Source organism: Sinocyclocheilus anshuiensis, unplaced genomic scaffold, assembly GCF_001515605.1.
Source record: "Sinocyclocheilus anshuiensis isolate Anshui unplaced genomic scaffold, SAMN03320099.WGS_v1.1 scaffold308, whole genome shotgun sequence".
Taxonomy (NCBI): Eukaryota; Metazoa; Chordata; class Actinopteri; order Cypriniformes; family Cyprinidae; genus Sinocyclocheilus; species Sinocyclocheilus anshuiensis.
Window position 1 is genome coordinate 976,952 of NW_015558619.1, and position 17,925 is coordinate 994,876.

The 17,925-nt window shown below is 35.7% G+C and overlaps 1 protein-coding gene across 1 annotated transcript in view; it reads left to right on the forward strand.

Annotated features, from left to right (window-relative positions):
- LOC107680545 (anoctamin-8-like) overlaps positions 1-14,031 on the forward strand; it is a 25,820-nt gene extending 11,789 nt beyond the window's left edge. Inside the window, exons 6-17 of the mRNA XM_016476473.1 lie at positions 236-352; positions 1,400-1,527; positions 1,643-1,804; positions 2,730-2,882; positions 3,481-3,607; positions 3,884-3,939; positions 4,031-4,105; positions 5,700-6,437; positions 7,550-7,741; positions 7,850-7,981; positions 10,004-10,114; positions 11,269-14,031. Coding sequence (XP_016331959.1) covers positions 236-352; positions 1,400-1,527; positions 1,643-1,804; positions 2,730-2,882; positions 3,481-3,607; positions 3,884-3,939; positions 4,031-4,105; positions 5,700-6,437; positions 7,550-7,741; positions 7,850-7,981; positions 10,004-10,114; positions 11,269-11,961 — 2,684 coding nt within the window. The 3' untranslated portion in view covers positions 11,962-14,031. The remainder of the gene's footprint in view (positions 1-235; positions 353-1,399; positions 1,528-1,642; positions 1,805-2,729; positions 2,883-3,480; positions 3,608-3,883; positions 3,940-4,030; positions 4,106-5,699; positions 6,438-7,549; positions 7,742-7,849; positions 7,982-10,003; positions 10,115-11,268) is intronic.
- The last annotated feature ends 3,894 nt before the right edge of the window (positions 14,032-17,925 follow it).

Here is a 17,925-nt window from a genome sequence, read left to right on the forward strand (position 1 = left end):
CTTCTCTTTAGACTTCCTGAGAGCCCTGAGAAGTGTGCACCAGTGGCCTGTATGTATGTATAAGTCGCTCAGTATCTTGATGGTCTGTACCTGAAAGTAATTGGTCTGGATTTATATGTTGCTTGTGACAGATGTAGAGAACGTTTCTGGAAGGAAAAGTTTTACCGAAGTTTTGAATACCTGTTCATGTTGTGTGTGTGTGTTAGTGAGCGTGAACTGTGTGTGTATGTTCCAGTTCCTGAGCTGAGGGCACGAGGTGTGATCCAGCAAGTCTTCCCGCTTCATGAGCAGAGGATTCTGGGACAGCTGATGAAGTCGTGGGTGCAGGCCGTGTGTGAAAAACAGCCACTCGGTTAGTAGTTCGAAGTGGAAAGTCAACACTGAAATATACTTTATTACTAATATTTCAGTTTGTTGTTATTTTAGAACTGAAAAATAATGTTGCGAACAACCCTGCTGAAAAAAAACAAAAAACATAAGCCTGATTGCTGGTCTTTTTGCCAATTTTATCCAAGCTTTACTAAATCTGGGTTCATTTAAAAATGTTTATAAAGCACATTTAAGTTTTATTTAAAACAAAAAAAATAGGCTACTGTTGCATTAATGAAAAATGAAAAAAAAAAAAAAGTGAACTTTTTATATATAAAAAGTATCAAATCAGTTCAAATCAGTTCTTAGAAATGTTTCCGAAAAAGCAAATAAATTTTACAAAATTGTGGCTCTTCATTTTTTACACTACAATTTTAAAAACAAAAATATGATGCTAAGATATAGTAATGATTATTTTGATTCATCTGTTGAAAATCAGATCAAAAAATAAAAAAAATTATTATTTTGATTTTAAAATGTATTGATTTTAATCAATTATTTATGAAAATGTTATTCCACATCCCTTCCAATGTTGTACAATTTGAAGGCTACAAAAAGAAAAATAGTGAATGTATCTATAAGCTATGCTATACATTATGTGCAAAAATGGGTTCAAATATAAAAGTTACATTCTAAACGACTAATAACAGCTTACCATTTTAAAGTAGTTAAAATTACTAAATTAAAAATGATAGTAAACAAAAACACATTAACTGCTACTAGGTACACACACTTTCATCTGGACAAAATAATCAAATTTATACTCCAGTGAAGTACTTTTACTGTTTCTTTTGTCATAAAAATACTATTACTTGTTCATTTTAAGCCTACATTTATTGTCTAACAACAAATGATTTTGCAAAATGTATGTTTTAGTAAAAATTTCTTCACTCTTAATCTATATGCGATTCATCAATAAACAAATTTGCTGCTGAATAGTTTATTACTGATTTTATTGATTAGTTGCTGCTGCCCTACTTAGATACTTGAATGATTTGTCGTTGAGTCTTTGTCTTCTTTGTCTTGTTAGATGATATTTGTGATTATTTTGGCGTGAAGTTTGCCATGTACTTTGCCTGGCTGGGTTTCTACACCACTTCCATGTTGTATCCAGCCGTTATTGGATTTGTATTGTGGATGCTCACAGAATCCGATCAGGTATTTGACCACTTAAACACCAGAAAAGTACCTGATCTGTAGAACAATAATAGAACAATAGTAGTACAATCTACTATTGTTCATGTGATTGATATTTCTGTCGCTGTGCTCTCAGACCAGCAGGGATATCTGTTGTGTGGTGTTTGCTCTCTTTAATGTGGTGTGGGCCACATTGTTCCTGGAGCGCTGGAAACGCAGAGGAGCGGAGCTCGCCTATAAGTGGGGTACACTGGACACCCCAGCTGAGTCACTGGAGGAGCCCAGACCTCAGTTCAGGGTAATGATTCGGGCTGTCAAGCGATTAACATTTTAATGCAGTTAATCACATGATGCTCCGATTAATTCGTCTTATTAATAGCATATTAACTGCACATCAATTTTGGCTGAGAAACTACCCCCAAAAGATCATTTAAAGTCATTATTGTGTTAAATGAGAAAAGCCATTACAAAAAAAGTAACTTTAGAAAGAAGTATTTTGATTCAACATTGAATAAATAATGATAATAAATAGGTATTATTAATGTTTTTTTGGAAAACCAAAAATGAATATTAAAAAATGATTTTTTTTTTAAATAATACTCTAAATATGAAACTTAACCCACCAGAAGGTGGAGACAAGTTACTGTCTTAATGAGCGAGTCATTCAGAAACAAAGCAAGTGACTCGCTGCTTCTGAAATCTATAAAGTATGTGAAAACAGTATGTAACGTGAGTAGTATGTTCAAATTCATAGTATTCTAAAAATGCACGTACACAAGAGAGTGGCGTTCCAGTGGATGACGCAGACAGATCTGGGCAGGGTGGGGTGCGTTACACACGTGAATCATTTTAACGCATTATTTTTTTCCAAAATGAATTGCACCAAATTAATGTGTTAAATCATCGGCCCTACACTGTAAAAATGACCATGAATTTAACGGTAAAAGACTGTAAAAATGCTACAGTAAAAACCTGTTAAATGGTTAACGGTAAATTCCGCTACTATATACGGTGAAAAACTGTATTGGGCATTACATGTAATTTTACGGTAGTATACCAATGTTGCTACCGTATTTTTTATGGTAAAATTCCGGCAAACACAGCTGTCGTTTTTTTACCGTAAATTTTACGGGTTATTTTTTACAGTGTAGGAATGACATCTGATGCATCTGAAAACACATCTTTTAAATTAATTCTTCTCTCTCTCTTGCTCTTCGGGTCAGGGTGTGAAGCGGTGCAGTCCAGTGACGGGCTGTGAGGAGTTTTATTACCCACCGTGGAGGAGGAGAGTGTTCAGATGGCTGGTCAGCTTTCCTGTCTGTATATTATGCCTTTGCTTTGTATTTCTGGCCATGCTCGTCTGCTTTGAGCTTCAGGTGAGTTACACACTCTCTCACAAACAAGTAAAGGCAAGGAGGTGATTAAAAATAATGAAAGATACCATGTAAATGAATAATAAATAAAAAAGGGAATTGTGACTTTTTATCTTGCATTTCTGACGCAATTATGAGAAAAAAGTAATAGTACAATTGCGAGATATAAACTCACAATTCTGATATTTTCTCACAGTTCTGAGTTTATATCTCACTTTTTTTTCGATAACTGAAAAAACAAAGATAATTGCAACTGTTTATCACATATAATTGCAAGCTTATATTTCAGAGTTCAGACTTTTCTTCTCACAATTCACACTTTTTTCTTCCAGTTGAGAGTTTATAAGTCAAAATTGTGAGATATTAACTCAGAATGGCAAGAAAAAAATTCTGAATTGTGAATTACATTTTTTTTTTTTTTTTTTTTTGAGGATTTTTTTTTTTTTGTGAGATTTTTATCCCATGGCAGAAATGGGCTTCCATACGTTTTACCGTAATATATGATCAAAACAAAAGTAATATAATATAGATTTACATATTACTAAGTGCAAATAGAAAACAGTTCTTGTAATGTGAGTTGTAATGAAGTGATGTTTGGCAGGAATTTGTGATGGGGATTAAGGAGCTTCCACGTGTAGCAAGGTTTATTCCTAAAATCATGTTGGCCATCACTGTGACGGCGTGTGATGAGGTGTACAGAAAGATCGCCTGCTGGCTAAATGACATGGGTGAGTCACAGGACATATTGGAGTTTATATCTGGTCATTTATCATTTGAAGTGTTTATGAACACTGTGCATTTATTATGCAACTCAGGAAATTTTGGTTTAAAGTTTGTCAGTAGTAGAAAGTAACAAGGTCGAAACGGATTGTGGTCTGGATTTTGGGAATACAGCCCTCCAGAACCCAAACACAGGAGTGAGAAGGAGAAAGAAGATAAACACTGGCTAGCTGTTAGGCCCCTGTGAGGTGAATACTAATATCTGAATCTGTTGTTTCCCAAAGAAAATTACAGACTCCAGAGTGCCTATGAGAAAAATCTCATCATCAAAATGGTTCTTGTAAGTAACAAACAAACAAATAAATCACTTTTTGAACCTTGTCATAGCACTGTATTGGTTTTGTTCCTAAAATGCTCTCTTTCTTTCTCAGTTTCAGTTTGTAAATTCTTATCTCAGCCTTTTCTATATTGGATTCTACCTCAAAGACATGGAGCGTCTGAAAGAGGTGAGAGTCTCAGACTGGACCAGCTGAACATCTGCTTTACACTTCTTAGTAAAACCACACCACAGAAACATGAATCATCAAAGCGGCATGCATTCTTTTTAATTCCGTAGTTTTTTCTTTCAGTCAAGGAATATTGTAATAAAATACATGAAATGTAATTTAGATATGTACTAGGGGTGTAATGGATCTTGGAAAAAAAACAAAAAAAACTAAATCAGACTCATTATTAGTGCTGTCAAACGATTAATCGCGATTAATCATTTGACAGCACTACCCATTATATTAATTTCCAATGGAAAATAACTGAAATAAATGCGCTTCTATACTGCAAACAGTTTGTTTTACCAGCAAGCGAGTCACGGTTCAACTTAAAAGACTTCACCATGCACGTTGGGGGGTGAAAACTTTTGAACAGATGTGAAGATGTGTTCCTTTTTTTCTTATTTTGCCTAAATATCATATTTTTTCATTTAGTACTGCCCTTCAAAAGCTACAGAAGATACTTACATGTTTCCCAGAAGACAAAATCTGTTAAATTTACACTGATCTTCAAAATCAGGCTCTTAATGCATGGTGTTTCCTTCTGGAGCATCAGTGAGCATTTGAACCTTCTGTAATAGTTGATTTGACAGCACTACCCATTATATTAATTTCCAATGGAAAATAACTGAAATAAATGCGCTTCTATACTGCAAACAGTTTGTTTTACCAGCAAGCGAGTCACGGTTCAACTTAAAAGACTTCACCATGCACGTTGGGGGGTGAAAACTTTTGAACAGATGTGAAGATGTGTTCCTTTTTTTCTTATTTTGCCTAAATATCATATTTTTTCATTTAGTACTGCCCTTCAAAAGCTACAGAAGATACTTACATGTTTCCCAGAAGACAAAATCTGTTAAATTTACACTGATCTTCAAAATCAGGCTCTTAATGCATGGTGTTTCCTTCTGGAGCATCAGTGAGCATTTGAACCTTCTGTAATAGTTGCATATGAGTACCTCAGTTGTCCTCAGTGTGAAAAGATAGATCTCACAATCTTACAGTCATTGTTGGAAAGGGTTTAAATACACAAAAATGCTGGAAAACCAAAGAATTTGCAGGAACCTGAAGGACTTTTCTGAAGAACAGCAGGCAGTTTAACTGTTCAGGACAAACAAGGGACTCATGAACAACTATCACTAAACAAAAAAAACAACAGTATTAAGAATCAAGGGGATGTAAACTTTTGAACGAGGTCATTTTTATAAATTCAACTTATTTTCTCTTGTGGACTATATGTAAACATCTTTTGTTTGAAATATCTTATTCAGGTCAGTACTAAATAAACAATAACATGCATTTTGTATGATCCCTCTTATTTTGGTAAATTAACATTTTGCAGATTCTGAAAACTTTTGACTTCAACTGTAAATATGTAAATGTATTTGTAGTACACTTAGCATGAAATAAGTGTATTTCGAATGCATTTAAGTGTATTTATTTTTCACTAGGGTAGAGAGAGCTAGAATTGATTTAACATGGCAGTCAGAATGCACATGTTAACCGAAGCATGCACAATTGGGATATTCATATCAATGTGTAACTGTTGCTGCAGATGCTGGCCACACTGCTGATTATCCGGCAGTTTGTACAGAACATGAAGGAGGTCCTGCAGCCCTACCTGGCCGAGCGGCACCGATTGGGTGAGCTGACACTGAGAGCCGTTTGGGAGCTGCTGGTGTCTGCACTGCTCAAGTACGGGCGGCTCGCAGCAGGACGAGCGCAGGTCTCGCCCAGCGACCCCACCGTGCTCGGCTCAGGCCTGCGCGGGCCACAGATGGGGGAGGAGGGCGCTCAGGAGAGACGAGAACGCAAGTGTCTAAATGGTGGCTGCGGCGTCCCGGATGAGGATGTGGAGGAGGAGCCTGGCGAGAGGCACAGTGAAGAAGAGAACGAATCGGAGAGCCTCATCGATTGTGGCCTGAAGCTACGGAAGGTCAGCTTCATTGAGAAGGTAGAGCGCAAGTCTGCCAGCTGCGTCAGCCCGGTGGACGACAGCTTCATGGAGGAGGGAAGCCCCACCATGGTGGAGAGGGGCATGGATCCCGCCTCGGTTTTCGAGATGTGCGATGATGAGGATGAAAACGGGGCTCCGGAGATGAAGGAGTTGACAGCCGAGCCGCTGCCGGTGGGAGCGGAGAACAGCACTTCAGTCAGGCTCAGGAAGAGGGGACGGAGCTTAGAGAGGGCTGACAGTAAGACCAAGAGAGATTCGTGGATGGATCCTCCTGAGGTGCAAGAAACCAACACGCTAACACAGGCCGAGATGGAGAGCTGCATGCAAACGTACCAGGTCAGAAGACACCCCATACGTACAGTGGTGGCCAAAATGATTAGAACACTAGTATTTTCACCAGCTCAAAAATGGGGTAACATTTTATTTTAAGGTGTCCTTGTTACACATGTTAAATGTAAGGTTTCTTGAAGAATCTTGGAGACGTTGCCACAGTTCTTCTGGATTTAGTCTGTCTCGGTTTGTTCTGTTTCTTCATCAGATCTCTGTGTGGAGCAATGGCTGTTGTCAGACAAAAATCTCACTGGATTATTACAATTAATGGCAAAAGGAATGTTTGGAAATGGAAACTGTTTTAGCTGGTGAAAATACTAGTGTTCTAATAATTTTGGCCACCACTGTACTACTTATATTTTTGTTTAATTGTTTTAATGTAAAAACAATAAGATTCAAAAAATATAAATTTTTAAAGCTGCATTCCAGAACTTGTTTTGGCGATTTATTGTAAAACTCTTTTTTCAGTTGGTCAGAATGAAACTGGCAGACATTTTTTTAACTTGTTTTTTGCATTGTAAAAATAAATAAGAAATAAATCGAATGAATTCTGTTCTTTTGAACTTTATGTGAAAAGCTTGAAATATGAACTTGAAAAAAAATCATCATGGATCCACAAAAATATGAAGCAGCACAACTGTTTTCAACATTGATAATAATCAGAAATGTTCCTTGAGCAGCAAATCAGTATATTAGAATGATTTCTGAAGGATCACGTGACACTGAAGACTGGAGTAATGATGCTGAAAATTCAGCTTTAATCACAGAAATAAATGACATTTCAAAATATATTCACATTGAAACCACTTATTTTTAACTGAAATAATATTTCACAATATTACTGTTACTATTAATGTTTTTACTGTATTGTGAACCTTGGTGAACATGAGACTTTTTTTCAAAACTTTTCAGTAGTGTAAAATATAATTTTATAATATTTTAGCAATATTTAAAACGGAACACAATGGCTTCCAGTTGAAGTGCTCTTTCACAAATGTCTCTGTAATGTACTTGTGTTCTAGATTATGGATGTTCTACTACCTCAGGCAGGCAGATCCTTCTGACTGACATACTTTCTCTAAACCTCTAAAACAAAATGTCCCTAAACTGCTTTCCAGGACACTTTTCAGGACTACCAGGAGATGTTTGTTCAGTTTGGATATGTGGTGCTCTTTTCCTCTGCCTTCCCATTGGCCGCCATGTGTGCCCTCATTAACAATATCATTGAGATCCGGAGCGACGCATTTAAACTATGCACCAGCCTCCAGAGACCCTTCGGCCTGAGGGTGGGGAGCATCGGGCAGTGGCAGGTTAGACTACACTGAGTACTCCGAAAATTATTATAATACTCATCTGATGCTGTTCTAAGTGTGTCTTCATACAACGAGGTTGTGTAAAAGTCCTGTATCATTGCACAGACAGTGATGGAAGCCATGGGTCTGATTGCCATCATAGTGAACTGCTATCTGATTGGTCAGTGTGGGCAGCTACAGAGACTGTTTCCCTGGCTTAGTCCTGAGATGGCCATTATCTCCATCATCATCCTAGAGGTACATACACACCAGTGCTATTTTACTATCATTGAGATACTATTAATGTTACTATTGTTTTCATTAATATTTTGAATCAGTTTTTATTATTTTCTGTTTTCCTTAAATATGTACAGTACACTCATATATGTTATGTAAACAAAATGTATTTTGGATTTTGGATTAATCGCGATTAATTGTTTGACAGCCCTAGAAAACGAAATTACATTTTAATGAAATGATACTCTAAATAAGAAACTAAAACTGCCAGTAGGTGATCTTAATGAATAAGTCATTGAGTCATTCATTCATTCATTCATTCAATCGATTCGTTCAACTGGTTGATTCATTCAGGAATGAAGTAAATGACTCTCTTTATGAATCGGCCATTGAATCATTGGTTCACTCAATTCGTTCAAAACGCGGATTCGTTTAGAAATTGTGTGTTGCTTGAAGATGCACAACAGTTCTGCTGTGGCTTTAGTTTATATTTGCATTGGCAAAACTGAGCGAAAACACACAATATTCTGTCTAAAATATAACACCATATTAAAGGGATAGTTCACCCAAAAATGAAAATTTGATGTTTATCTGCTTACCCCCAGGGCATCCAAGATGTAGGTGACTCTGTTTCTTCAGTAGAACACAAACAGAGATTTTTAACTCAAACCGTTGCAGTCTGTCAGTCCTATAATGGAAGTGAATGGGAATCACGGCTTTGAGAGTAAAAAAAAAAACATACACAAACAAAACCAAATTAAACCCTGCGGCTCGTGATGATACATTGATGTGTAAAGACACGAAACAATCGGTCTGTGCAAGAAACTGAACAGTATTTATATCGTTTTTTTACCTCTGATGCACCGCAATGTCTGAACTATCCTGAGCGCGTCCTGAGCGCGTCCTCGACAGCCGGCGCATGACGCGTCTTCTTCTTCTTCTTGCTTTACGGCGGATCGCAGACTTATAAGTGCATTACCACCACCTATCTCTCAAATGGACCATTGACACTCCCAATTGAGATTGTAGATAGAGTGTCAATGGTCCATTTTAGAGATAGGTGGCGGTAATGCACTTATAAGTCTTTTCTTTTTTTGTGTATGTTTTTTTTTACTCTCAAAGCCGTGATTCCCATTCACTTCCATTATAAGATTGACAGACTGCAACGGTTTGAGTTAAAAATCTCTGTTTGTGTTCTACTGAAGAAACAAAGTCACCTACATCTTGGATGCCCTGGGGGTAAGCAGATAAACATCAAATTTTCATTTTTGGGTGAACTATCCCTTTAAGTTCTTATTTATTGAACTGTTGTATAAAATCAATATCACATTTGCATCCGTGCTATTTGGGACAAAAACAGCACTCGTTGCTCGTGTGATATTGCTTAGCAATAGAATATATGAAAGAAATATGAGACAAACTTTGATGAGAAAAAAACTTTTTCTTGAATGTTCACAGTCAGAACAAAGAAACAAATGACAAGCACTAGAACAAATAAACAGAATAAATATACAAATGTTGTATATTTAAATTGTTCAAATTGTTAAAGTCTGTCTAACAATATTCAGGTAAGAAATACTACAGAAATCTAATAAAGTGATCAAATGTAAAATGCAACACTGTATGAATGAACTGTTTACATGCGATTAAGACAATTCAGAGTCTATGCCTATTATACACTACATGATTTTCTGTGTGAGATTTGTCAGTTCTGGCTGTTCAAAATATGCAGCCTGGCTCGACTTCAGTAAGAAAAAGAAAAGCTCCTTTCTGACCATCTGCTTCCTCGGTGAATCACATCAGAATAGCATTGTCATTCACACTCACTTTAAACATGTTATCATTGACACTTTCTATGCTTCCGGTACAATCATAAAGCATACCTATATTCAGTTCTCAAACCATGCCAGTAAGTTCGAAGTTCCTTCTGAACTGACCTCATTCACTTTATATGATTTGCTGTTGTATTGTTAGGACTTGTTGTTTTCAGTTTCTTGTCTAACACATAAGACTTTTACTTTCTCTCTTTCCTCTCATGAGCAGCACTTTGCAGTACTATTAAAGTATATCATTCATGTGGCAATACCAGACATCCCCAGCTGGGTCGGAGAGGAAATGGCCAAGCTGGAGTTTCAGCGCAAAGAGGCGTTTAAGGTAATACCCCATCCACCGCTGACCGAAACCATATTTAGGAAACTGAACATTATAAATGCTGGGGTATATATACTCTTTTGACTTGAACCAGTCTGTAACCACCCTGCATAAAAACACGCTAAAACACAGTAAGCACCTAAAAGACTACATAGCAAGATCCTGACAACTCTCAACTCTTTAGTATTAGAGTTAATTTCATTAACATAAAAAAAAAAATAAAAAATAAAACAGCAACCAGTATTGAAATCAGCCAATGTTTGTTTAAAAAAAAAATAAAAAATCAGCATCTGAATCGGCCATAAAACGTCCTGATGCATGCATCACTAATTAAAATACTAAATAAAAGGCCTCAAATTGGAAGTACAATCTGGGCTGTTTTTTTCTATCAAATCTTCTATAGGTAGATCTAGATCAGGGATCATGGGCTTAAAAAGATTGGTGATCACTGGTTTAAAAATAATAATAAAACTCTCTATATCCAAAATTGCTTTTTCCCCACAGAAAAAAAAAAGTTCTATTAACCAACATTAATAATCATTATTACATAATCAAAAGCAATAATCAACAATAATGATTTTGTCATGATTTTGCATAAAGAGTCTCTGAAAATGAATGCAAATGCCATGTAAGATGCAGCTTCTGTTCCACCTCTGCAGTGTAATGTTGATGTTTTGACATTTTGATTGGTAGCGGTATATAGTGTTATGATTAATTGAAGTGACTGGTTACATTTAAGTGTTCGAAAAAAAAAAAAAAACAGATACATTTAATAAGGTGCGTAATAGTGTATAATAGGCATAGACTCGTCTTAATAGACTTGTCTTATTTGAATGTAAACAGTTCAATCATACATTGTTGCATTTTAAATGTATCTATTTTTTTCAAACGCTTAAATTTAACCAGTCACTTCAATCAATCATAAAACTATATACTGTTACCAATCAAAAATCTTGCACTTAATAAGGTAATTATAAAAAATGCCCTTTGAAAGGTAAAAAAAATGTTCCTGGAAATCAGTTCCAGGGGGCAAATATTGCCCCTTACCGGAAAATATAATTTCTGTATATAGACTGGTTAATTGTAAGCATTTAAAAAAAAAATCATTAGCATTCTGGCAGCAGCTGGATTCATTGCTGTTGTACATATGTTTTCAGAAGCATGAGCGTCAGGCACAGCAGCATTTCCAGGAGCAGCAAAGGAGGAAGCGTGAGGATGAGGAGCGCCAGCGGCAGGCGGAGTATCAAGCCCGGCGTGATCGAGACGACGGACGCTCGGACTCTTCGGGTGGCGACCACCACCATGACAAGAGCCACAGTGGCAAATCCAGACCGGGGGGTGGGGGAGGCGCTTCTGGGGGAGAGAAACCCAAACGTCCCAGCTCGCTTCTTGGAAACAACAATGTCATGAAACTGAAGCAGATCATCCCTCTACAGAACAAGTTTTCTTCCGGCACAGCCCGTTCCCCACAGTCACCCACAGGTAGCGAACCCAAGCTACCGGGTTTCCTTAGTTTTAAGTTCCTAAAGTCTCCTGAGAACAAGAAGGAGGCGGCGATGGCTTCCGCTAGTGTGGTGCCAGCTCCTCCAGTCCAGGAGAGAGTGGAAAGGTCCCAATCACCCAACAAGTCCTTCAATCCTGGGAAACTCTTTAACTTTGGGAAATCAGAGGGAGGGGCAGGTGTAAATGGGGCACAACTTTCAAAACCAGGGGATGGGGGACAGGTGCAGGACAAGCCTCCAACAAAGTCCGACCTCAACGGGGTCCCGGACGAAATCCCATCCCCTTGTGGAGAGAATGGTGAGAATGCATCCTCATCCGATGCTGATCCATCAGGCTCTAAGATGTAACACGAAAAAAAAAGTAAAAAAAAGACAGTGTGAGAAAATACTTAGTAACATTGAGGGCAGGAGAGTGGGGATGTTTTTTGAGGCTGTGCAAGACCTGGAAGCTGTTAACTTAAAGACATAATGGGGAATTCACTAAAAGCCCAGGTGTACTTCATTTTCCGCGTTCTGCTACGTCTAGCGCACAATTGTGCGTGCAAGTGTGCTCTGTTGACACTGAACATAGATGGACATGTTTGGTGCGTGCGCCACCTAGTGGACTTTTATTTTTGAGCGCTGAAATCACACATGCACTGTTGTACGTGCACAAATTCAAAAATTGGCCTGCAAGTGGATGGCGTACACGGCAAATAACGAAAATTGTCATGTGGACTGTTCGCAAGCCAGAGCGGAACACAGACTAGGGAGGTTTTCGAATACAATGGGTCGACAGATGAGCGTTGTGTATTTGCACGTGTTGCGTGCTTTGTTTTAGCACCCGATTCAGGTAATGGTCGCCACTAGAGGTCAACCGATAGTGGATTTTACCGATAACAGATTAATCAACCGATAGTTTTAAAATGGATACTGCATGAAAACAAACAACACTCCAAATAAAATAGTGCTGAGCTTTATTACAAAAAAAAACAGTAACGAATCATGAATATGTACTGTACTTTTTAAATTATATATAAAACAATGATTTGGGTCAAATATAATGTAATTGGAAAAACCCCTTTATACTGACGATAAAAAAGAACTGAATTGGGATCCGTTTCTGATTTGTTTATATGTTTCTGCCAGCTACATGAACATATCAGTTTGCTTTCTCACATCACTAGTTTTAAATATGCAACTTTGCTGGCTAACAAATGCATAAAAGTGACCAGCTGGATGTGAGTAATGCAAATAGATGGTAACAGCCATGACATTAAACATTTGGGTCAGAGTTTGTCACATTGTTTTACCGCTTGAGGCACTATTAAAGTTAGCATCCTCTCAGCCTTGATGGCAACCATACTGCTGTTCTTTCTCTACTATTGTGGTATATAATCAAACCATTAATTGCTTTATAATGATATAAAACATATACTGTAGTGTGGTGTATGCATAGTGTTTTGTTGTCTGTTTTAAATCGTCATCTGAAGTGTCCCGCTCTGTGCAGCGTTCAGTCTCACATGTCAAAACAAACAGCACATGGTTCGCCTCTAGAGGCCGCTCTCCTTCTGTATAATGACAGTGAATCTTTTCAGCCACTCCAGCAAACAGACCCAACTTGGAAAATCTATCGGCATGGATTTATGCCGATAACTGATTGTTCCACCAACTGACTATCGGTGCCGATTAATCGGCAAAATCTGCAAAGATCAGTTGGCCTCTCGTCGCCACAAATTTAATGCTGAGGGTACTTGCACCTTATTTCCAGACAATAGCTGACAGACAGCAAGCGGTAAAATGTTAACAACCTTTGCCAATTTGGCGCATTTTATAATGCGCTTCATTTGCATAGAAAGTAAGCTGACAACAACGACGACTCCGTAATTTAAGTACGCATGGCGTAGTGCAGTATCGGCGCATATACAACTTGGTTAAGTTGGATTGCGGCTGGTAAATGATGCATGGTTTCGTGCAGAAATGCTACACGCTACAGTGGTGCAACTGTTTAGTGAATTTTCCCCATAATGGTTAATGCTTCGCTATATTTCAGAAAAAAACTTTGCAGAAAAGACCCCCCTCCATACATACGCACACTTATTCACACACACATTGCCTTTTCTGCAACCCAAATAGGAATGCATGAGCTGCGTTTCTGATGGTTTTTAAAGTGCAATGTTTAATTACTAGTCTGATAATTGTAACATTTTATTGGGTTGCTGGTAGAGAAAATAAATGGAAGATCAGTTACCGCACATTTTATACCAATCTCACAGTATGACCTCCAAAATACCATAACAACTATAATCTCACAAGCAGCAGTTCCAACTATGGGTGATGAAAACTTTTGTATGTGTTTAAAACAGTTGGTTTAGTAGAGCAATAGCAAACAAGCAAAAACTACTGGTGGTTTAGAACATCCATACTGAATAATAGACCCCGAATGGCATTATAAATGCCATAATTAATATAATTAATGTTAATTAATAAGTGAAAATCAATAATGAAAACTGCAATGAAACAAATGCAAAGGGGTGTGTGATGTTGATTATTTATTGGTCTGAAATTCATATATACATTTCACACTTTTCTGAAGAGCTGTTCACAAAGGCAGGAGGATACCTGTCATGAAAACTGCTGCCATCTCCTGAATTTGATGGTCATCTTCACATTGCATTGCCACCAGTATCCTTATCATTATAGCTCTGTTTAGAACCTTCAAGCTGATATGTTACCTATAGTGCAGACTTTAACCCTTCTTAATTACATCACATCAGATTGGAAACTACCCTAAACTGTAAGCAAGATAGTGTTAAAACATTTCATACACCTCCAGTGAAACGTTTGGACACACCGAAAAACCTTTAGGTTACTGCTTAAATGCTTCAAATTAGTTTTCAAGATGTTGAAAGAGCTTAAATATACAGTAGTTTAACATTTTGTTCGCTACAGAAATCATATACATTATGTATATGAATTATACATATATGCATACATTTGCATACTTCCATTTGTATTATTTCATAGTTTTGATGGCTTTCCTATTTTCTAACAATGTGGAAATGTGTTTCCAAACTGTTGGCTGTAATGATTAGATAATTAAATATTAATGAATCATTATCCTGCAAGCCCATGTAAGCAGCCTCATCACATACGAATATTGTATTTTTTATTAATACACTACTGAAATAATCCACTGTCACTACTATTAATCTACATGTTGCCAATTTTAATTTATTCATGCCTACCTGTGTTTGATTTTTGTTTTTGTTTTTACTGAAGCAAAAGTAATATTTGCCTCCTCTTTGCACATTATTTTAGTGTAGGTTTGGAAATGTGAAGGAAGACGTAAATGTTTCTCTCTGTCTGTAGAGGAAGTTTGAATGTGTGTTTTTCAAAGAACTTCTTTGAATGACTCAGTTTGTCCTGAGCAACTAAAGGGAGGGTCTTAGCTTAACACACTGTGCTCAGTTGTTGCTGTCAAAACCTGTTACAGAAGTCACAATGTCACACTCTTTGAAGGGATTCTATGAAGCAGTTGAATCTGTGTAAAGCTGTTTATATTCCAGCGTAAGGTCATGAAGAAACAAGAGGTGCCTCAAGTCATGGAATATATAACATTTTTACTTTTAAGTTTATAGAAAACAAAACAAACTATGCATTTAGTTTTTTATTTGGTTGACAAGATTTGCTGAACAGACGTTGTTGCAATAATATTTTGGCCTGAATGGTAATTTTAATCTGTTTTATGTTCTAAATTTGTCTAATACACGTTTACCAAGCCATTAATTATGGTTAGAGATCAGTTTTCAATTCATTTCATTGACAAATGCATCCATTACTACTACAGCAACCAGCAACAATATACTTCCTTTGGGCCTTTTTTCACCAGATATTAATTTGACTTCACAAAATATTAAATTGCATTATTATAGTATTATATCCAATATGCATTGCATATGCAAAACATTTTTTTGATTATAAAATAATTTCTGTTTCGTGAAATGGTTGGATGTGTTACATTTTCAGTGTTAAAAAGAATAAAACATATTGGTCCCTGCATTTATATAATGAGGTATCTGTCACCTAAAATAGATTTTGTCTTTTATTTTGTGTGATATTCCCTTGATGGAGTCTCTGACTGTAAGAATGTCTGTGGTTATAAATGGGCAGAAGAAGTCAATAACTGGTGTAGAATTGGAAGTGTTTGTTAGTAAGAGGAGTTTTTTGGTTGGTCGCTTTCTTTTTGAACTGAACTCTGCAATATGATAGATCATAGTCATTTCTGTATCATTCATCCACATCATGTAGTCAGACCATCGGCTCTGGCCTAATAACATTCACATTTCTGTTATTGTTGTTTAATTTAATGATTTGAGTAGTTAAGCTACCGATAGCTGGAAGCATTACGAGGCTGCATAGGCTTGTTGTCTAAGAACTGCTTTACATTGGGTCTAACTGTGAAATATGAACTGATTGTGATGAGGAGCCACAGAGTTCCCTCTCTGAAGGCAACCTCACAAACCTATCATGAGCTCTTCCAATGTTCCACTGTAAAACTTTTCTTTATTAAAGAAACAATATTAGGGAGTGGGATTATTTCTTTCTTTTATTTTGTCATATTTTTGTAAGAACTGAAATGGGATAATAAACAGATTTAAATTTATTGTTTTTCTGAGTTTTCTTTCAGTTTCTCTTTCGGTTAGAAAGTCATTTATTCTAATATACCGCTTTAATATTTTCAACACACTCTCATAATTCATAGCTATTTTACGTTTTGGCAAATTGGTGGCCAATTCATATGAATTTTCTTTAAGAATATGAATTTAGTTAACTAAAAAAAAATGAATTTAAAAATAAATAAAAACAATCAAATTAAAAATAATAATAATAATTTATATATATGAACTGAAATAAAAATTAATCAACAAAATTAACAAAACATAAAATATCAAAATAAAAACCTATTTTAAAATATTAATATTAACTATAATAGTATCTCTGATACTAAAATTCATGATATGTTTTTATTATGTTACAGGTCAGTTTGACCCATTGAACTGTTGGAAAAACTTGTTCATGATGTTTTTCTTGAAATTTTTGAAAATTTTGAAAACTCTTTTTCATTTAGGGGCATACATAAGTGTTGACACTGATGTTTTGTGGAATGTGCAGAATTTTATTTTTTTTTTTCAATTCTGTTTTTATTGTTATTGTTATATAGAGAATACAATTTTCCCACCCCAACATGTATCATTAAAAAAAACACTAAATAAGCAATTATAGAAATAAATAATGAAATAAATAAATACAAAATATTTATATATACAGGTTGAAGTATGACAACATACCCTTAAAAAATAAAATAAATAATTTCACGTTTAATTTCAAATTACAGTCATCACAACTTTATCTACCAATTACCAAATTGTACAAAAGGGGACTATATCTTAGAAAGAATTTATTTTACAATGATATTTGTGAGAAAATTTGACCATCATATTTTATTGTTAAAGGCAGCTGCAGAGATCCCAAATTGTATTTTTTTGTTTTTTTTGTCAATTTCTCAACTACCCTCTTAGGGTATTTACATTTATTTGCTTGATGCATTTGGTTTATCTGAATAAACTTACACTGCACTGAAGGCACATATTTTTATCAGTTCATGCATGTTTAGTATCACACCCATGGTCTTGGCATTACTAGTGCTATGCTGTACTGTTTGAGCTTCAGGAAAACAGAAGTACTTTTCCAAACTTATGTTTAAAAATGAGTTATGATATTGTTTAATATCAATTATGTGGTTATATATTATGTGAATTGAAGAAAATGTTTATGATCAGTTGGACTGAATCTGACCCTCATATTCATAAAATCTTACCCAATTTTTTAACCAATGAAGAGAATCAAGTACTGTATAGACTCATTAAAATTGTGCTACCATAAAAATAATAAAATAAAATAAAAAAGCAGTGCGAAAAACAATTAAATTTTCAGTAATGTACACATTTATTTATTTACTTATTAATGTATTTCTTTGTTTATTTTCTTTCTTAATTTGATAACACCTGTTTTTAACACCAGATGCAATTTTTGTTAATATTTTTAATTAGATTTTATTTCATATATATATGTTCTACTTTCATGTTAATTTCAGTTCAAAGTTTAGTAATTATGTTGTGTTTTTGTTATTTTATTACATTTTTAAATGTCTATATAGTTTTTATTCATTTGTATTTTAAAGGGGTCATATGATTTTGCTAAAAAGGAACATTATTTGGTGTATTTGGTGTAATGAAATGTGTTTATGCAGTTTAAGGTTCAAAAAACACA